Below are 20520 nucleotides of genomic sequence, written 5' to 3' on the forward strand. Positions count from 1 at the left end.
TGATCTCATCCGAGCTTAGCAGCAAGCTCCCATCGGCTCCACCGGGGCCACTGCTTTTGGACCATGCACCAGCATCATGAAACCCGAGTCTCACAGAGGCTCGAGCAAGGTGATTGCACGTCCCATTTTCGTTACGAAATAACCCGACCAATTCTTCTTGTACAAAGTCCCAGACGCAACACGAATCAGCCTGACAGAGGGCAGTTCCTAGATCGCCAGGGCGATTATAACTCTAACCGCAGTCAAATTTAGTACACACATAATAGAGGGGAAAGAAGCCGAACCTTTTCATCTTGGTTCTCGCATGATCCAGCACCCGTGATACACTCTCGAACTTGCCTACCAACTGCAGTTGTAGCACCATCTATCAAGTCTCCAATCATCTCACTTGTCCCACTTGTCGACTGCCGGCGTCCTATATCGTTCAGGAGTATATCCATTCCAGGAAAGCCCGAGGTAATCCCGAGGGATAAGAAGAACAACGTTGTATACTTCATGGTATCTCGTTGAGTACATAGAGACCCAATACTTGGAATGGGAGAATATTCGGTAGACAACGAAAGCCCTCTAAATACTCCATACTGATGATAAATATGATCAGCCCATCCAGCACAAAAACACACCAAGAATAAACGCCAAGCAAAAGGATACACCCATCGCCAATATCAAAGGCCTGTTGCCTGAAAGCTTTGAAAGTTCTTGGCAATGATAGACCCCCTACGGAGTACTCCGTACTCTCTTAGGCGATCCAGTATAAAGGGTTCAGTTACCCATGGTGAACTACGACATTAAAGTGGAGAGCGAACATGTACCTATCTCCTACGCTCCGTACCCAAATACAACATATGTTGTAGGGTGTAAGTAGGAATTAAGTGGATCTCGATTTGAGAACTCACCAATGAAAAGATTATTGTCATCAATATGGATTTGAACCCTGGTTTCTTGCGGGTTTCTTGAACAAACCCTGTATCTTGGAAGGTCGGCCGACGAAATAAACCACATCTAATTGGTTCTTGGCAATATGGAGCTTCGGCCGAACAGCCCTGATTGGTCAAAGTAGAGTTTAAAGTAAACCTTGATCATTCCAAGGTTGAGGGCTATCACTATCGGAGTATACCCAGGTAGGTAACTTTTATGATTGGCTTACCCCTGGCCTAGAAATTCTGGTTGACTCCTGTCGGCCGATCTATGCTTACATTGTCGGGATCCAAATGAATTTTGTTGTGAATTAGAATTCTAGTTAACTATTGACACATTGTCGGCCGATCTTTGCTTCCATTTTTCGGACATTTGTCGGTAAACGTATGTTGTACGGAGTATATTTCTGGTTCTTAGCAGGCAACATATTTCTTGGTTATCATATTGTTTAGAAATGATTTGCGTCATCTCCTTGATTCATTGTCACTAAATCGAGGATAGTAATATGCTTAGAGCAGCTATGAACGTGATACCTGGCACCATGCCTGTTAAAACGCCTGGTGAGTTAAGGGAAACAGCAATTCAGGATACGAAATAGTGTTAAGTATGCTATTTATCCAGGGTTGGAAAATGACCGCAGACATACAATGGCTGAAGATACTACGATGTCGCGATCTCTCTTTCGCTTTCGTCTTGGAAAAAAAGGGAAAGAAAAGAAAACTAGAGTCATTTTCGTGATATCCGTAATAAGCAGTCTCAATTATAATGCGCTAAAGCCACGGTGACAAACGATTAAATTGCCAGGTTGGGAAATGTCAAGGTAAGATCCAGCTCGAAAGATCCAGCTCGCAGCAATGCGCCGACATGTTTCTTAGTCCATTTAAAAAGATTTCAGCGCCATAAAAGCAATTTCTCTGCAGATTAACAGGCGACAGCTGCTGTGGAGGAAATAAACAGAAGACTTTGTCGACGTGGGCCATCTAGACCTTCAGGTAAGGTCATGTGTCCTTGTGACGTAGTCGCCGTGCGAGGGACCGTCCAGCATTGAAATACGTAGTATCGACATAGTGGTGCTCAACACGCGAACCCTCTAGCCAAGTGCTTATGAAGATGATCAGCTTGCTGGATGCCGATAACTTGAGTAAAAGTATGCGCGAAGCCAGTGCTTTCTGCCAGGATAAACAATGATGCAAGATCAAGGCTTTATGCAAGTGAGCTCCATCCTGAGCCATTAGCCTGGCCTAATTCCCGTACCCATGCTTCCATATTGAAGTTAGGCTGAGTGATATCTTCAAACATTTGTGTGCTGTCAAATGGAATGTCATCAGGCAATGAACCCCCAGATCCAGAGGTATATGCAAGGATCTCCGACGGGTGATCAGGAGATTCTTCGATGTGTGCTCCGCCGGAAAATGGCGCGTGCATGAACGGAGTTGCAGCAAAGGGATTTGCTCCATAGGCAGTAGCGTCTTGAAAACTGGATCGGGCCTGCGCAGACGCTTGTATTTTCTGGTAGCAAAATTTCAAGAGTTTTGAGCCCGGCTCTGCTAGAGAGACTCTATCCTGTACCAACTCAAGGCGATGAATGGCCTTCCGGATTGCACGAAGGATCCCATGTAGTACACCCATATCTGCAGGCGGGTATTCCAGAATCGTCACAGCCAGGAATATACCAGCCCCAAGAGTGTAAATACAGAGGGCGTAGATGCTAGAGTAACTGGTGGCCATGAGATCAAAAAGTTGTTCTTGCGCATCCAACGTGGCAAGAGCTGCTTGAGTTGCAGCGTGTCGACTGGCCGTGTGAGTTCTGGCGTGCGGAGCATGCAATGCCATAAGAAACGAGTGGGCGGCCGTTGATATTTGCTGACGTTGCTTGGGTATATGGGGGTAACTCGCATCCCATGACATATCCGGATTCATCGGTCGGTGAACAGGTGGAAGATCGCTCAATAAAGACAAAACTTTGTCGTGGATGCCTTGAATCAAGGAATAATCTATGAAATTTTTCTTATGGGCACCCAAAGACATCACATCATGAGCCTGTTGACAGATGGCGTATTGGAAAAGATGTGGTGTAAAAGATGAAGGAGGCTCATGCGGTGCTAAAGTCATTGGTATCCTGGTTGACGGGTCGGCTGGTATATCACAATCTAACGGTATATTAATGGTACAATCGCTGACGTTGATAGCACGTGGTCGACCTAGAGAAAAGGCCATGTGGCTGCTCTTATTAGGATAGGATCATAGAAGAAAACGAGATGTCTCACCTGTCCCAAGAGAACAACTTGATCCATAACCTGCGTTTGTACTCGTCATACCACAGCGCGGCGAGAGTTCCCTCTAATGTAGATCGTGGTGTTTGATAAACTTTGCTTTGTTGGTGGAGGCCAAGGTCTTGGGCTTTTCTGGTTGGAGTGAGAAACTTGCTTTCCTTTTGGAAGATGCGGAGACTGACCTGATTGCGCTACCTAATACATGCCATGCTTCTCTTCCTCGGCTGCAATTCTTCAACCACAATGCCCTCATAAAGTCGCTTTGCACAGCAGTGATCGTAGGATCCTGAGTTCCCATTATGCGCGCGATATCGACTCCATTTGTGGAATAATTGCTGGATAGACGATCACGCGCGGCGAAACTATCCGCTCCTAGAGCACGACTACAATTCGTGTCCGGCGAGACGAACTGTAAAGACACAGCAAGAACTTGAAATAATAGTGCCGAGAAATATAGAAGGTCCGGTGGTAAATCAGCGACCTGGCCATGTTCTGTCGAGGAATCGTTGAGAGAACACCACGAATTGTAAAGTTTCTCAAAATAATGTTGTTCCAATGTGGCAAAGTACCAATTGGCTTCGGCAAAATAAATGTTGATAAGTTCTCGCATAATTGGTCGATGGGGTAACTTTGCGCAAATACCGCAGAGTTCTTGCCTCGCAGCTTCAGGGAGAGGAATGATGCGTTGGAAATTTAGGGGTTGAAATCCTCCATCGGCTCCAACCATCTGCTGCTAATAATGTTAGCCATGAGGCTATCTCAAGTCATAAAACACAAAACTGACCTCTTGCACTTTTGAGATGTAGCTCTCTTCCGCAGTGTAAGCATATCCAACTTGGTCGCTTAGCCGGTAATCTCTACTTGTGCCAAGTGCCGAAGACTGATCACCAAGCGTTGAAGCCGGCGGGCTTTGCAACACGGGCATATTACTCTCAGGACTCGCTTCTCTGGCACTTGAATAATCATAATTACACATTGTTGGAACATTTCGTCCAATGCAATGATTGCATGGCCGTTCACGGTCACACTACTTACAAGTTAGCAAGCACCATACATAAATATAGATCATAGTTGATCACAGTATACCTTTTGTTTTCTGCGTCGACATTCTGTACATGCTGTTACAGGTCTCTTTCGAAAAGACATTGACTGATTCTGCTTTGCGAAAAAAAAAAAAAAAGAAAGAAAATCCGACATGGCAAACGTGGCGAAGGGTTCAACTCCAATTAGACCTGGTTTGTAGCTTAGTCACCACCCACTAAATCCCTGGACCTCCTATACTATATCTCTTCAAAAAAAAAAAAAAAAAAAAAAAAAAAAGGCCATTGGACATTTATTGCCATAAACCTTTCAAGTTTATTAATGCCCGCATTAATTGAAGCATCCAGTCACCCGGAATGATAGATCACAAATATGGGACTGTCGAAGTTTTGAAGACCATTCTCCCATGCAGCTTTGAAAACTACTAGCAAACAACAAAAGGAAGCCAAAAAGAAGAGGTATTTCCAAGGCAGTTTGAAATCCTCCCAAGGCTCTGCCACAGCGATACCTCCTTCCCAATGTTGCATGGAATCCTGACAACAATTCTTCCTGAACTTGTCAAATTTGTCCAGGTACAAGTGGTTAAATCCTTCACTGTGTTCCCAATGTGCCTCGGAGTTTGTGTTGTAGCAAAGAGCAGAGATATCGTCAAATTTGGAACTGTAATCACCGTCGAATATGGTGTTGTACTGAGATTTCAGGTCGTTCAGATCAGAGACGCAGTTCGGTGGCAAGGTTGGGTGGAAAGAGGTAACAGAGCTCGGCTCATTTTCCGCCGTTTGAAGCCTATCGAAGGAGAAGACAGGGTTTGGGACAGCTGCAGCGAGAGTTGAAAACTGGCTGAACAGTGACGCGAGTATGAAAAGCAAGGAATATAGCATGATAGGATATATCTGCGTTCTGCTTCCTTCGAAGAGTCCTCGAGATGAATGTTTTATCTCGCCCTATACCACTGCAGGTCGGGTCCAAGTCAAATATTAGCACATGTAAGGAGTTTTTGATAGGCTCCCTAGGCCTTTCTATGTGTTCCCTGCATTTTCAGCATCCGTGTTTAGAAATTCTGGTCAGCAAGAAATTTCGCCAAGACATACTTCGGCCGATGAAGACCCACATGAGCTTTGATACACGAATATCAAAGGATCGTTGATATAGACAGATAAAATAGTTTCGGCCGAACATTATTAGTGATCCATCGGATTTCCTACCAATTCTCAATCGCATCAGATGCACACATGAATCATGACCTCTCATGACCTCTCATGATTGGCAAAAACCTCAACTCCCCCAATCTCTTATGTGGGCCATAAAGTCACCGTTGTCTCAATCTTTGGCAGACTATTACCATGCCCAGACAAAGCCACGCAATATTCAATGTCTTGAAGGTACAGGCAGCATCGTTTGAGGGTATTCATTGAATTTGTGGAAATGCCAAGACGGTTATACAAAAAGGTCAGCCATCTACATGTCTCCTCTTTCCCGACGGAATTAAGCGGAGTGCCACCAGCTTGATAAGAAACTAGAATGGAACGTGACTCCTCGTATTCCACTTCTCCCCCTGTCCTCGATGACGGCTCTCTCGAGCTCGGACAGGACGATGACTGGTCAGGGATAACTGATCCCAAAGTGCGGAGAAAGCTGCAGAATCGGTTGAATCAGAGAGCGCATCGTATGTGGCATTTCACCTTTGCCAATGAACAATCCAGGTGTATGAACAAATAAGCTAATCTAAGGACAGGAAAACGAAAGCTTGCTCAAAGTGATGAAGTTACGGAGGGCGGACCCTCCGCACCCAAGACCCGAAACAAAACAAAACGTCCAAAAAGGTGGCTGTCCGCCGAGGAAGCTGAAGATCTCTTGAAACAATTTAGCACATCCTCATTCGAGAGTTATGCGCAAGGGTCCCCTACAGGGGACCACCTAATAATACTCAGCAAGTTAAATGTATACCGCGCATTTCTCCAAAATCTCGCCATACTTGGGATAACACCTCACCGTGATTGGACATCGCGAAAGATAACTCCCCCATTCAATGCTTGCACACCAGAGCAGATTGATGACCCAAATCTGCCGGTCAGTCTACGGCCAACGCGAATACAGTGCGAGATTCCCCATCATCCGTGGCTAGATTTCCTCCCTTTTCCCAAAATGCGCGACAACCTGATTTCTGCCCGTGATGAGCTCGATGACGGTGAATTATGTGTCGATATTATGGGATTCTGGGATATCTCGGCGAAGAGCTGTAGCTTGCTGGTATGGGGGGAGCCCTCTGATCCGAAGAGTTGGGAGGTCACGGAGGAGTTCTTAAAAAAATGGCCGTGGGTGATACGGGGAGAGCTGGGGTTAATTGACTCTACGAATTATTGGCGAAGGAAGCGAGGAGATGAGATTATTTTTCGTTACATGAATTATTAGCGCACTTGAAGCTTTTACGATCACTCTTAGTAGAAAAAGCACACAATGAACTCCCCATAAACTCACGTGTTTTGGGTAACCCAAAATGTAACATTCTGTGAAACTGAAGAGGCAATAAAAGTATAGGGTCGAGTGCTCCAGAGAATATGAACATCCAATCCCCTGAAGATGGTGTTTGTATGAGTGTTCCTGGGTGTTGGTGTCTGAGACAGTAATCTACATTATGTAATAATTATCAGGTGATACCCAGGTGACCTTGTGTGTCGCTGTAGAGACAAATAGAGACAAACAGATATTCTGTTTGTCATGTTTGTCATGTTTGTCATTATAATCTTTTGGGCAAGCGGTTGAATGCTCTTATGTAATCCCTTGGGATGCCTACAAAATAGTCGGAGCACAGGATTACAGGACCTGAGCAAGCGATTCTACAATTGTCCATCTGTCCTATATTAGCTTTGAGTGAACAGTTCTAATCCTTAGAATAAGTCAAATAAAATTTATATCGAATTATCTTTGATTCGGAACTTGTCGGAATGCCTCGGCCGACCGCCCGCCAAACGCCGATAGCACCGGGGATTGAAACGTCAACCCTGCATGCCATCATTTCTGTAAAATGACTCCGACAAAAGCAAAGAAAACAACCGGGTTAGCCTCACTGGCTTGTACCGAATGCAGAAAACAACATCTCAAATGCGATGCTAGCAAACCATCATGTTCGCGATGTGTTCAAAATGGATTACTCTGTCAATATCTACCCTCCCGACGGGGCGGACGTAGGAAATCACGACTTGAGACTCCATATCAACGCCATCCGCAAACCCATGTCAACGTCAGTACTCCGTAATATTCTTCATAGTTCCTTACTGAATTAACAATAGACCCGATATCAGTCGGCAGTCCCTGTTCTGCCAATAGCCCCTGCACAGACCGCACCAGAAAATCCTTCGGTGCAGGCAGACAGGCAGGCAGGACTCGATATCTCCACTCAACCAGTCTCTTGGCCAGTGATGCTTTCAGGAAATGCGCCTGTTCAGCAAACTGTGGAACCGGCAAGCAAACTGTCGCTCCATGATGAGCGCCTACCTCGCTTATACTATGAAAATTTCCATGTCGCCCATCCGATCTTGGTGCCGAGCTCCTTGTATCATGACCACAATTACCCTCACTTCTTACAGCTAGCTGTGCATTTTGTGGGGTCCCATTATATTGCGTCTGTTCCAAGCCAGCCATACAAGGAACAAGTCGTTGCTGAGCTAAAGACAAACCCCGATCGATCAGCTTCCATGGTCCAGGCTTGGCTGCTATATTCCATTGCTCTGTACGCCCGCGATGAATGGACTGAGGCCCAAGATGCCCTCTCTCGTAGCATCGATATTGCCTTGGAGCTTGGCATGAACCGTTGGTCATTCGCTTCATCTACAAACCCCGAAAGATCTCTTGAAGCCGAAAGCATGAGACGAACATGGTGGGAACTATACGTCACCGATATCTTTATGGCAGTCCCGCTCAAGACCACGACATTTCGATGTAGCACGGTATCACCGGAGGTGGCCCTGCCCTGCGAAGAGTCAGCGTATAACTGCGCGGGTGATATCCCGAAACCACGCATGATAATCGAGTTCAAGCGGAGGATACTCGCGGCAGAGGATACTGTCTTTTCATCATTCAGCTACCGCATCGAGGCCACGACAATATTGTGCCGGGTTCTTGTCTTGAACCGACTACGCGACTGTCACCGTGATCATCTCCAAGCTGTAGAAAATGCGCTAGTGAGCTGGATCAACCACCTACCGCCCAAAAAGCTCGACATTGTTGATTCATACGGCAACGTTGACGAAATGATGTTTCAAGCGCATTTAACAATAGCCTATGCCGCTATGCTCCTACACTTACCCCGAAGCGACCTTCCATTTGTATTGTCCCAGTCCCAACCAGATGATCGCTTCTGGCCTGGTCTGACTGGTCAGCTCCCATCAACATTCACCCGTCTAGTCCATAGCATCAAGGCAACAGAGGCTTCGAGGCGAATCTCAGATTCCATATCTGTTTGTCCAAACGTCTCCAAGCACACCCCCTTCATCATTCCCGCCTTGACGCTTTGCGGACTCATCCAGCTCGCCACGTCTACCAGTCATTCCGAGGAGTGTTTCGATCATCACTGCAACCGTGTCACACTCATTCTAGGATGCCTCAAGAGCACCCAGCGGACATGGAAACTGGCCGAGTCCCTATACCATGCTCTTCGATCTTCTGCGGCGGAAGTCTTGTCGGACTCGATGGAAAAATGGAATGCAGAACCACTGCATCGATTCACTTCGGCGGTCACCACGCCTAATGACCAAGAAGGACACAGCTCCAGTGCCAATCCCGCCCTAGTCATGCCAGATGGCCATGATTTCATGCCGCCGGAATTTTCCCCGCAATTCATTGATCCAACTTGTTACAATGCTTCGTTTTTCAGCGCTATGCCTGACTTTGATATTCATTAGATCGGTTATACCCAGGAGCCAGTGTATTATTCAATATATTGCACAGGAAAAACAAACAACTTGTTATGCTTGATGTCATTTTTACCTAACAGTTCCTAGGGTAAACATCAGCTGGCCTCGTCATGCACCACGTATTAGGTCTTGGGCCTTAATTAAGTAAATACTAACGATCCATAATAATGAAAGGGGTTCAAAGATTAATTCTTAGAGGATATCGAAGATATGGCAAACGCCGATTAACCCTTTTTTTTGAGTCGCCGATGGTCCCGATCCGACATTTGATTGGCCCGTGAAACTCTCCGGGTGTTTCATTCAGACACGCATAACACCAACATCATGTGTCACAGCGGGCATTTGTTGTGAAGATAAAGACAGGTTTCTTGAAGTAACATGAGTGTTGCAAATGGTATCAATAATGTATTGCATATTCGGTCCGGCGTTCTACCCAAAAGCAGTTTGTATTTGTTCCACTGTAAATAGCCTAGAAGTACAGAGTATAATCCCAAGCGCTTCTCACCACAGAATCATACATCGGGAGATAAGACTAGGATACCCACCGACTGTTCCTTCATTGGGTCCGCCTTGATCGAATATCCGGTGATAACCGTGGTAACCATCATTGTGTTAAGATTCGAGGTTAGTGACATGGGATTCTGTTTAGTGCTTAATTTGTTCGCCGATGCATTAATCTACAAAGTCACATTAGTATGTACTTTAGGACATCTGCTGGACTAGTAACTCTTACATCATGAGTTACACCAGGTGGTTGAACCGCAGCTGCATCTCTATTGCGTTGGATGTTCTCGTTATGGCGTTATATGTTGATTTTCTCCCACCCACGGCTTTTCAGATTAAAATTTAAGACTTGAGAGATATTAAAGAAATTGAAATTTGTTCAAAAACTAGATATTTGTGTCTGAAAAATATAAGCAATGTCTATGTTGTTTCAAGTTCTACTCAATTCTTGTAACGGAATACAAACGGTTTGGATGGGAATTTCACACATTCTAGTTTTCCCAATACTTTCTCCCTTCTTGTTTGACATAGATTGCTCTTACTGGTCCAGAAGTACATTTTCGGGCCTCTGAGTACTATCAGGCGAGACTGTAATCGGTCTGGGGCGCTGGAGTGCAAGGCATTGGATCAATCGGCGATTGAGATCCCGTTTTTGAAATTTAGCTTGCATGGGGGGAATCTAGGGGGAAACAGATACGAATTGGTTCTGGAGATATAACTCATCCATGGATCCTTTTTATTACTTCTAATTACCTTGCAAGAACACATACTCCTCCAACATCACCAAAACTTCCATTCACCATGCCCGCTGTCATCCCCTTACTCCCGCTTGGCACCAGCCTATCACTAGGCAACAAGCACTACAACCCTCAGTACAGCCTAGATGATCTCATACAAGATATCAAGATCTATCTAGGCGAGAGTGGTGGCATTTCCTCAGCAGATGTGGACAACGAATACCTGATCTCGCTGGCACAGAAGTATATCTCTGACCCGAACGACTGGGCCCGCTTTTACTACAACGACACCAGCAAGAATTACACCCGCAATGCTATTGAAAACATCAACCAAAAAGCAAATATCGTGAGTTCCTATTCCAATCCTAGCCAGATCGTGTCAACATTGGATCCCGAGAATTAGAGATTTACCCATTGCCAGCTCCTCCTCGTATGGAACCCCGGGAAAGGCTCTCCCGTCCATGACCACGCCAATGCACACTGCATCATGAAGGTCTTAGCTGGAACGCTCCAAGAAACTATCTACAATGTTCCCGATCAGGACTCTGATCTTCATGGTCCGTTGGAGATCAAGTCTGATACGAGGCATACCATGAATGACGTCGCTTATATCTCGGATGATATCGGGCTACACCGTGTTCATAACCCGAGTAGTGACCAAGTTGCTGTCTCTCTTCACTGTAAGTGCAGGATATGGGATTGATATGGGAATTGAATATTGATGAGAGTTTTCTTTCTAGTATATACCCCGCCCAATGCCGCCGACTATGGGTATAATATTTACAACGAAGTGACAGGCAAGGCGAGCTTTGTGCAACAGGCTCAAACCGTTCCTCAGAAATGATGAGGGCACCAGAGACGAGACAACGTGATGGTTTGGTTTAATTTTCTGTCGTCTTTTTCCCTTTATTTTGAATGCGACGTTAGCCTATCAGATATAATGATATTCCATTTCGCTCGGCGCTGGCGCTGGTGAGGTGTTTTGCTACTTTATTCAAGATCATGAAGTCGTTTGACATATTTCAAAACAAATTAACGAAAGCCCTAATATATGGCCAAGTTACTGCGAGTTAGTTTGAATAGAGTTTATCTGGACTCAAGACCCATTATGTAGCTCCAACTTCCTATCGGGTTCCGGAAGAGGCCGGAATCTAAGTATTATTTAAAGCACGGAGTGCTCCGTACGGAGGATCCAATGGTGGATCATATGAGGCTCCCAGATCTATGGGATCATAGAAAGTTTCATGTCGGGATCGGCGCTCATCCTCCGTGATGTTTACGGGTTTTGCGGGTTTTGGACGGAGGTTGGTTCGGCTTTCGGGGCTTGGATTAGCAGAGACTCCCGACGTAAATTGGACAGTATACTATATAAACCTGGTTGATCTAGACCTACTGTAATGTTACAAAAATTTAATTTTCACCATGTTCACCATGTTCAGTACTCGTCTCCCCCAGTCCATAACCGCAAAATCGGCCGCAGCCGTCACTTTACTCGGCGTTGGAGCTTATTGTGCGCAGTCACGTCTCATATCAACTGCCCATGCAGAGTCAAATGAGCCTCCCAAAGTCTTCTCAGGATTTGGATTTACCACATTGCGCCTGCAAAGCACGACAGATGTAAACCACAACACGAAACGCCTCGTCTTCGAGTTTCCAGACCAGAACGCCACAAGCGGATTGTCATTAACTTGTACGGGCCCGAAATACAGATTAACTTCCTATTAAAGCTTATGTACTAATATGCTGCAGCGGCACTCCTCACCATATCCCGCCCCGAAGGGCGCTGGTTCCCCGTACTACGCCCATATACACCAATCAGCGATCTGAGTACGAACTATAACCCCCAAACCCCGACATACCGATAAACTAACGGGAATGACTATAGATCAACAAGGCACGATTGAGCTCATGGTCAAGAAATACCCCAACGGCAAAGCGAGCAGCCACATTCACTCCCTCACCCCAGGAGACACCCTCACATTCGCAGCGGCACTCAAAGGACATGCTTGGACAACGAACCAATCCCCGCAGGTCTATCTCATAGCAGGCGGGGCCGGTATTACGCCAATCTACCAGCTAGCGCAAGGTATCCTCAATAATCCAGCCGACACAACTAAAATCAACCTCGTCTTCGGCGTCAATACCGAGAAGGACCTGCTTCTACGAGAAGAACTGGAAAGCTTTAAGTCGCGCTTCCCCGATCGCTTTGATTATACCTACACAGTTAGTCACCCGGAGGGACAGAGTGATGGGTTCAGGAAGGGATATGTTACTGAGGAGCTGTTGCGGGATGTTGTGAGGGCCGATGCCGATGCAAAGGTTTTTGTTTGTGGACCTCCTGCTATGGAGAATTCGTTGGTCGGATCACGTTTCCAAACGGGCGTTTTGGCTCGGCTTGGGTTTGCGAAGGGTCAGATTGTTAAGTTTTAGCGAACCCCTCAACTCCTCGATGTTCTTATAACCAATGTATTATACTTCATATTCAAAGGCCTTCTACTCTGTTTAGTGATATTCAGGCATGTTTCAACTATTCCAGTATACATATATCTAAGAATCAAAACCAACGCCACATAGATCCGTTCTCTAATGACGCGGCCTGCCGATTTGGGAACGTTCGTCGTCAGCCTCATGCCGCGCCACCTGTTTTGTTTCATTGCTCTTGCTCTTGATTTAGTTGCATACGTCGGGGTACTCCGTATGGTTTATCTAATATTATTTCCTTTATATGTTCCACGTTCGCCTCGGGGGAAATGGCAAATGTATTACGATCATGTTCCGGCATTGTAGAGATTGGATAGAGAATGGGGTATCAGAGTGAGTAGTAATATTACACAGAATAAAAGGAAAAACGTAGAGAGATCAGCCCGAGTCCCCATGTAAAAAAAATATGTAAACAACCCAGATATATGCAGAAATTTCACTCAAGCGCAGCCTGATGGAGAATATATGACAAGAATAGAATGAAAATAACGCCAGATTGCGGGGTATGATATGCATGAAACGATCATTACCAGAATGGTATATACTAAATGGCCTCAACTAACCCTCTCCCTTTTTTGTGTGTGTTCGTTCCACAGTCCTTGGGTATGCAATTTTGCAAGCCCAGTTTGGTGATGTTCGCGGGTGAAGATGTGAAAGGACGCCCTTGCGAAACGTAGCAGGATGTAGTGCTAATATGAAATATTGGAAGTGACAAAGGGCCACAGCATTCAAGACCGCTGATTAGAAGCGAGGGGTATTTCTTCCACGGGGAGACCCTCCTCAGAGGGTACGTGCTGGTAGCGGTCGATACGGCGGGTGCGGATGTGCCGCCAGAGGGCGAATCCAGCTCCGCCCAAAGTGGTAGCTACAAGGATGAAAATGAGGAGACCACCGATTCCGCGAATGACCTCGTAGGCCTTGTAGACGGCCTTGGCGACCTCCTTCGCGTCGGCGTATTGGGCGGTTGAGCGGTCGCCAGAGCCAGTGGAGGTGCCATCGTTGATCAATTCGGCCGCTTTGCCGCTGTTGCTGTCAGCGGGAGACGTGGAATCCGTGTTATCGTTGGCAGCGACGATGATTGAGGGGTCATCAGGAGTAGGGCCGGAGTCAGTACCGACCCAGCCGGCTGCTTTCCAGTTGGATGGGGTGCCAGTGCGCTTGATTTCAGAAGTGTGCATGATATTTCCCTCGGCATCGATGGCCTCTGCGGAAACAAAGTCCATATAGCCATCGGCGATGAACATGGTCTCGAAGTCGGTTTTATTGGTGGTGCCGATGAGCAGGGATGGGCCGAGGTCGTAGGCCTGCGCGTAGAACTTCCACTGGACGACATCGGTCGCGCCATTCCAGCTGACGTGAATGATGGTCGTCATATCCTCGGCGTTGGTACCGTAGACGGATGCGACCAGGTCGGGAGGCGCAGCGGGGCGACCAGTGAACTCACCCTTGTAAGAGCGGTAGGTTGAGTACCGATCTGATGCAAACTGGGCCGTCATTAGAAGGTCGCCGTTTGATGCGTGCTCGCTCGAGTACCCGCGTTCGCTCCATCCGATGAAGATGTTGCCGTTGGGAAGAGGGCGAGCGCTACCACGGAGTCGGGTGAGACCACTATCGGGGCGATTGATTCGCTTAATCACCTTGGCGGTCATAGGGACAACACTTGTGTCTAGCTCAACGAATAAAACGGAGGAGATCTTCTCGTCGGCGCCACGTTCGTCGGAAGCATTGTTCAGGAACGAGATAACGTGGCGAGTGCCGTCTGATGAGACAAACTTGACATCGTGCTGCTTGGAGAAGGTGAAGTCTTGCTTGAAGTCGCTCTCCAGTCCACCCAAGCGCCACACAACGCTTCCATCCTTGCCAGAAATCAAGTAAATGGTATTGGTGAATCGCAATGAGATCAGGTAGTCACCGGCCTTATTCTTGTCGACTGCGTTGATATGTACGTAGTCCCAACCGGGCGACCCGGATGGGTTATCCCAGGCGTGAAACATGTTTGACTCGTGGAGAGCAATGTGGTCGAATGAATCCCACTTGACTAGAACCTCGCTGGTTTCGATATCCACCTCAACAAATCCACCAACGGTTACCCAACTCTCTTCCGTTGGGCGTCCGAAATCGGCCATGCTGATGACTTGGGAACGATATGTGCAAGCCAGGGCGGTCTTTCCACCGTCCATGATGTTGAATTCGTGCATGTTGAAATCATGGACATCGCTGGGAGGCTGGACTTCTTTTTCTACCTCGTAATGAGTATTCACAATCGCGCCGTGGCCCTTCTTCGAATTGTCGTATTCCCATCCCACAATAAAGGACAGATGAGGGTCGTCATCGATGTTGTGCACCGGCTTAAAATCGAAGACATTCTGATTGTCGTATAAGGGTGCTCCAGCCCAGATAAGGACCTGTTACGCCAGAGGCGAGTCAGTTGGTGCTTCTTTTGTTTCTACCGGGTCTGGGGGACAGGACATACGCCACTGTCGTCGTAAATATAGGGTCCGACTTGGTATTGCTGGTATTTCAGGGAAGGTTGTTCTGGGGAGATTTTCCCATATGGCGCGACGAACCAGTATCCGGGGGCCAACCGCTCGCGGTCGTAGTATTCAACCTCCCATTTTAAGGCTCGTACCTCGGGGAGCTGGATTTTGGCTATTAGAACCACACGATTCCAACGATATCAAAATTCAACCTACCGTCACAAAAGACATCAAATCCGAGTCATGACGCTCTGCAACGGCATTACCTGAGAACAGGAGTAATGCAGCCGCCCAAAACATCATGATTAACTTTTAAAGAATGGCTAGGAAGAGTAGATCTTCCTGAATGAAATAAAAACGAAATTAAAAAGGAAATGAAGAAGAGCAAAGAAAATCGCTACATAAGAGCCGATGCTAAACACCAGAACATTCAGACGGTCGTCGTCAGTGGCACAAGTAAAGAGCGGGGGGAGACGACAGCGCTAGGCAATTCAGAGGACTATAAAATCCATTTTATCAAGAGAGAAAGCCCAAGAGACGCTAAAAAGAGAGAAAAGAAGCCCTGGAGGGCCGCGCCGAGCAACGTAATGAAATGTCTTGGCATTTGTTTGGAGTGGAGAAGAGAAGTGCCGTTGCCCTATAAAAGTCCACTACAAGGCTAAATGGCCTACATGCCGTTCCCACAGCGGAGTACATATCCTCTCGTATATTTTTTTCCGACTTCGTATACCTGTTCATTCGGTCTCCGTTTACTAGAAAATCGGTATGATGGCGTGGCCTGCATGTCGAAATCGGTCTCCTTTGCCTCAAAAAACCATTCAACGGGAGTTTCTCCGGCCACTTTTACCTATTTGAGTGATAGAAGATCGTTCAGGGGGATGTCTTGGCATTAATTCCGAATCCGAACCTGATCAAAGGCTGAATCGTTAGGGGGTTCTCCCATTTCCACCGCTCCATCAGACTTGATGATCGGCAAAGGAAAATCCTTCTTAATTTTGGAGATTCTATCTACCTACCTAAGTATTTACAGTCTTCCAGTTCGCCTCTGATAAAGCCATAAAATATACCTTCACCCCACGAACCAGTTTTTTTAAGTAAATGCAGTACGTCGTTCTCTGCATTCTATGTTAGCTCCAAATGATTGGATGTTCAGCCAGGGCATGAGGCAAGTAAAATAACATTTTCGCACCCAACTAGCCCTTAGTTCCGAACAGATCCTTCGACTGTAAGGCTGGAGGTAGTGATTGTCGACACATGCTCAAGATCGAGCTAGAATAGATCCTTAGGCCTGTCATACGTGATTCTGTCAATGGCCAGCGCGTATGCTAGGGGGTTGTACAATATGCCCTCGTGAGTATATACCCTCCTAGCGGGTTTCGCAGCACACGCCGACTAGAGGTGGACATTACTAACGCGGTCGCCACGCGCGTCGCCTAATATAGCCGAGGCATTGGGACTAGCCATGGGCAGGCATCTCTTCGAAGGTCAAGTAGACCACCATCAGGGGCACGTAGGCGGATTGGCCTCCGTCTGCATGCAATGCATGAATAAAATTGCCTCCCTGTCCCTGCTGGAACAGAAGCCGGGGTACTAGTTACTAATTCTAGCGCTGGGCAGATGAGCGAACCCCCATCGTGCCGTGGAAGTCTGGGCTGATGGAGTATGGGACATAATCGGCGTTCACTTGTGTGCATCGGAGAGCGATAGTAGATTCGAAGATTCAAGAACTTCAATATATCGTAGTGCCCCAACACCTTGGATGCTTTTATGAAGGGAAGGTCGTGCCTTCCCTCTTCTCGTCACTTCCAAAGTTGGCATAAGAGGTGACCGCCTGACAACCTATCAGCACCAGTTCCCCAAGTTACAATGTCCTCTTTTTTCTTCTTACACCGAACAGAAGCCAAGAGAGAAGCAAGAAGACGAACTTTGAAGAGGTGGTCCGGCATGGCCACAACTTGCTTTCGCGTTGAAAGTTGACACACCATCTTACTTGACCAATAGAACTATACTGGTCCCTAAGGCTTGGCAGTAAGTACTTTACATTCAAGAGAGGGTCATTCATGCTGATTGTGTTTTCAGCCAGGCTAGATGCCATGGGCGAATGGGTTGCCCCTCGTGTCAAGATGGTGATTGAATATCAGCCACATCGCAAGCTTTCGGTAGAAACCTTTTGCGCCGTTTTGGAGCTTACCAAAATTCATGGTTTGGTTGATTTTAGCGAAATACCCGCGGAGGGGGCTAAAATTCTACATGGAGCGACAACGAGTCGCGTGTCGCTATTGTACGGGAATACCCTGTGACCAACAATCCGACCGAGCAAAACATATCGAGGAGAATATGATACTGCTTCTAAAAAGAGGACCTGGGATCATGAAGTCCAGTGCCCTGCACGACACTCAGTATATCGATCCGCTACGCAAGTGGATTGGCTTTAAGCGAGACTTTGACCGCGCTTGACCGGCAAGACTGGCACCGCCACACAAGCATCTGGGAAGGAGTTTACGAGCTCTATGCCATGACTAGAGTTGCTCGTGTTTCCCCCGTCCCGTACTACGAATCGAGCATAATTGCAATTGAAAAACGTGTGATACTACGGTGCACCTTTCAAAATGATTTATATTGTCGCTTCACCAAGAGACCCGTTAGTATCATTGACAAAGCTTTTTGGCCTGATATTATCTTGTGGGATGAAGAACCTGGATTCGATTGCTGATTTTCCTCCATACTGTAGAGCAATGGCTCATGAAAAGGTTACGATGGAAAGCAAATCATTCACGTGTCAATTAAACAAGCAAGCTTGGAATGATCAGGTGGGTTGGATACATGAATTCAAGGAGTTTGACTTGCTCTCAACTTACTTCAACTTACTTCCACCTGCCTTTTGCCTCACTTCACTTTACTCTAGCTGTTCAAGACATGTAGCCAAGGCTGTCTTTGCTTAATGTAAGGTCGCGTACATCATGACGTCCATTAAACCTTGGTACTACAGTAAGCTTGAGCGGCCTTGGATGGTTCTCTAATGGTATATTGAATTCGTTATAATTCATGACAAATTACTATATTTCATGACTATGATATTGTCTATGTATGAACTACCCCTGTTGAAAAAAGAAAATTGTAACCCCCAAAGCCACCTCTGAATCAAACCTTCTCAATATCGAACCGCATCTGTATGTATGGAATATAACGACCTCCCCAAGTCACGATTCTCGCAATGCGTCTCGTTCCTCGCGGAAAAGCCCCTAGGACCAAATACGCCACACCTTTAGCCAACCTCGTACCTAGTAGAGCCTGATACTCAGCGGTATTCTCCTCCCAGACCCATAGTCTATCATCTGGCCAACCAAGACCATTTGTCGCGACATAGATGCTCTTCTGCACAAATAGCATAGTCTCGGGGTTAATGATATTACACTGGAAGACATACTTCAAATCCTCCATGGGGTGTTCATCTTGGTAAACGGCCTGCGCAATTTGCGCCCAATATGCCGAGTCAGGCCGGAAGCTGTCTGTGGCGAAAATTACTCCTGATCCCGTTTTCAACACGTAGTCATTTACCCAGTACTGACCGCGCGATACTCCAGACTTCCATAGTACGATCTTGCGGTAGAGCTTTTCTCCCGAAAGCCCCAGTTCGACGGCTTCTTCGTAGATTTGGTCTGGTGGGAAGTGTCGTTTTTCATGCCGGATTCCCCATCCTGATTCTGTCATGTTTTGCATTGTGAGTTGTGAGGGGCCAATTGGACAGTTTTGGGTGGGGTCCCTTATCCATGAAGCCCTCATGGCCCCTGTTATTTGGAGGCTGTCATATTTCAATGGCGGGGGCTGTTCCTCCGGTGGCTGGGCAATAATAGCGGCGGACATGTTAGATAAGTAGAGAGTTTAGTAAATTGTTTGATTGAGTACTGCACTTCTAGGGCTTTGGGGGTGATATTTGTTGCTGAACGTGGGATGGGAAAGAAAATGGAATGAGGGACTGGTGCATCATCGTTCATATACTTTTTTTTAAAAAAAGAAGTCTTCACCCAGGCAAAACATATGCCATCTCTGGCTTCTTACCACAAAAGAAAAAGATAGAACAATGGGAATTAGATATTGCTAATGAGAGCTCAAAGGTTACACAAAGAAGGTGACATGATCGAGACAAAATTGTCTTGGGGCATAAAGGGTATCCCAGAAAGATCTATGACCACGATAATTTGCCGGGCCAGTAATGCATACAAAGACATTGTTAGCAAGGATAGCATGAATGGACCATATAGGATCTGTATTTCGTCTATCGAGCATTGATTATAGACACCCATGGATGGTAAGTCATTGTTAGGGCACGTTATTGTTCTAGGGTCCGTAAGCTATCAAGAACCCCTACAATCCCTGCGTGCAGTGCATCAACTTTGCTAGGGTTGTTGGAGTGTTGAGGTGGTGAGGCCATGCTGATCAGTGTAGATAACCCTTAACATGCACATATTGCGGGGCGTGTCAAGGACAGCGAGTACAACATATATAATTATGGAATGGTGTGATGAAAAGTATTGTCTCGCTGATGTCCGACTTACCTTAGGGCACCTGTCCACACCCTCGTGTTGGGCACTAGCTTGATCCTTGATGATTGCTTCGACCTGCTGACTGGTCAATTTGTGCCGTAGGGACTCCTAGCACAGGCGAAAGATTCGCCATAGATCCGCCATAGATACAGGAATCCTACCTTGCCCTCATGTGACCCGCCTCTGAACCTGGGGTAGACGAAGTCACCTTCGATGATATTGTTACCTTTCTTATCCTGTATCCCTTGGACTGACATAATCATGATCTTGTTGAGACGTAAGGATGGGAAGAGCTACTGAGTTTGCCTCTTGCCTTTGCTTTACCTAGATGGATATGATGTGGTGCTTGCAACATAGATGATGTCATAGCAGTCCACTGAAACATCGCCAGCCAAGTCGGATTGCAGAACTGAAACGAGATGGAATGTTGATCCCTTGAAGAGTATCATCGTGACCAATACTGGCAGGTGGTTGACACCCCCGGCTGTGGACAATGTTCGACGCTACGCGGTTGAGGCTCAAAGGGAGAACCCTGTTATCTGCCGTGATAGGGTGACAGGGGCAAAGTTTAGTTGGATACACGAAACTACCAAAGACATGAGTTTACAATTCTAGTTTTACAGTTCTAGTTT

General features: G+C 46.6%; 9 protein-coding genes across 9 annotated transcripts; 4 read left to right on the forward strand and 5 right to left on the reverse strand.

The window, feature by feature from the left end:
* Window positions 1-2121: 2121 nt before the first annotated feature.
* PEX2_015980 (uncharacterized protein) lies at window positions 2122-2838 on the reverse strand (the record flags this gene model as incomplete). The annotated part of the gene is made up of 1 exon (XM_016738874.1): window positions 2122-2838. The coding sequence occupies one exon, from the start codon at window positions 2836-2838 to the stop codon at window positions 2122-2124; it is 717 nt and encodes a 238-aa protein (XP_016602391.1).
* Window positions 2839-3258: 420 nt separating this feature from the next.
* Window positions 3259-3918, reverse strand: PEX2_015990 (fungal specific transcription factor domain-containing protein; the record flags this gene model as incomplete). The annotated part of the gene is made up of 1 exon (XM_016738875.1): window positions 3259-3918. The coding sequence occupies one exon, from the start codon at window positions 3916-3918 to the stop codon at window positions 3259-3261; it is 660 nt and encodes a 219-aa protein (XP_016602392.1).
* Window positions 3919-5753: 1835 nt separating this feature from the next.
* On the forward strand, window positions 5754-6644 carry PEX2_016000 (bZIP transcription factor; the record flags this gene model as incomplete). Its single annotated transcript, XM_016738876.1, has 2 exons — window positions 5754-5898; window positions 5968-6644. 2 exons carry the CDS (start codon window positions 5754-5756, stop codon window positions 6642-6644), a joined length of 822 nt encoding a protein of 273 aa, XP_016602393.1.
* A 1007-nt stretch (window positions 6645-7651) lies between these two features.
* PEX2_016010 (fungal specific transcription factor domain-containing protein) lies at window positions 7652-9133 on the forward strand (the record flags this gene model as incomplete). Its single annotated transcript, XM_016738877.1, has 1 exon — window positions 7652-9133. The coding sequence occupies one exon, from the start codon at window positions 7652-7654 to the stop codon at window positions 9131-9133; it is 1482 nt and encodes a 493-aa protein (XP_016602394.1).
* Window positions 9134-10450: 1317 nt separating this feature from the next.
* Window positions 10451-11230, forward strand: PEX2_016020 (Cysteine dioxygenase type I; the record flags this gene model as incomplete). Its single annotated transcript, XM_016738878.1, has 3 exons — window positions 10451-10732; window positions 10808-11066; window positions 11127-11230. The coding sequence occupies 3 exons, from the start codon at window positions 10451-10453 to the stop codon at window positions 11228-11230; spliced, it is 645 nt and encodes a 214-aa protein (XP_016602395.1).
* Window positions 11231-11817: 587 nt separating this feature from the next.
* On the forward strand, window positions 11818-12816 carry PEX2_016030 (cytochrome b5 reductase family protein; the record flags this gene model as incomplete). Its single annotated transcript, XM_016738879.1, has 3 exons — window positions 11818-12076; window positions 12136-12213; window positions 12272-12816. The coding sequence occupies 3 exons, from the start codon at window positions 11818-11820 to the stop codon at window positions 12814-12816; spliced, it is 882 nt and encodes a 293-aa protein (XP_016602396.1).
* A 779-nt stretch (window positions 12817-13595) lies between these two features.
* On the reverse strand, window positions 13596-15647 carry PEX2_016040 (uncharacterized protein; the record flags this gene model as incomplete). The annotated part of the gene is made up of 3 exons (XM_016738880.1): window positions 13596-15272; window positions 15341-15505; window positions 15561-15647. The coding sequence occupies 3 exons, from the start codon at window positions 15645-15647 to the stop codon at window positions 13596-13598; spliced, it is 1929 nt and encodes a 642-aa protein (XP_016602397.1).
* A 2838-nt stretch (window positions 15648-18485) lies between these two features.
* Window positions 18486-19208, reverse strand: PEX2_016050 (uncharacterized protein; the record flags this gene model as incomplete). The annotated part of the gene is made up of 1 exon (XM_016738881.1): window positions 18486-19208. The coding sequence occupies one exon, from the start codon at window positions 19206-19208 to the stop codon at window positions 18486-18488; it is 723 nt and encodes a 240-aa protein (XP_016602398.1).
* Window positions 19209-19741: 533 nt separating this feature from the next.
* PEX2_016060 (uncharacterized protein) lies at window positions 19742-20145 on the reverse strand (the record flags this gene model as incomplete). Its single annotated transcript, XM_016738882.1, has 2 exons — window positions 19742-19963; window positions 20050-20145. 2 exons carry the CDS (start codon window positions 20143-20145, stop codon window positions 19742-19744), a joined length of 318 nt encoding a protein of 105 aa, XP_016602399.1.
* Window positions 20146-20520: the final 375 nt, after the last annotated feature.

Source organism: Penicillium expansum (assembly GCF_000769745.1).
Source record: "Penicillium expansum strain MD-8 chromosome Unknown contig46, whole genome shotgun sequence".
In the NCBI taxonomy this organism is placed as follows: Eukaryota; Fungi; Ascomycota; class Eurotiomycetes; order Eurotiales; family Aspergillaceae; genus Penicillium; species Penicillium expansum.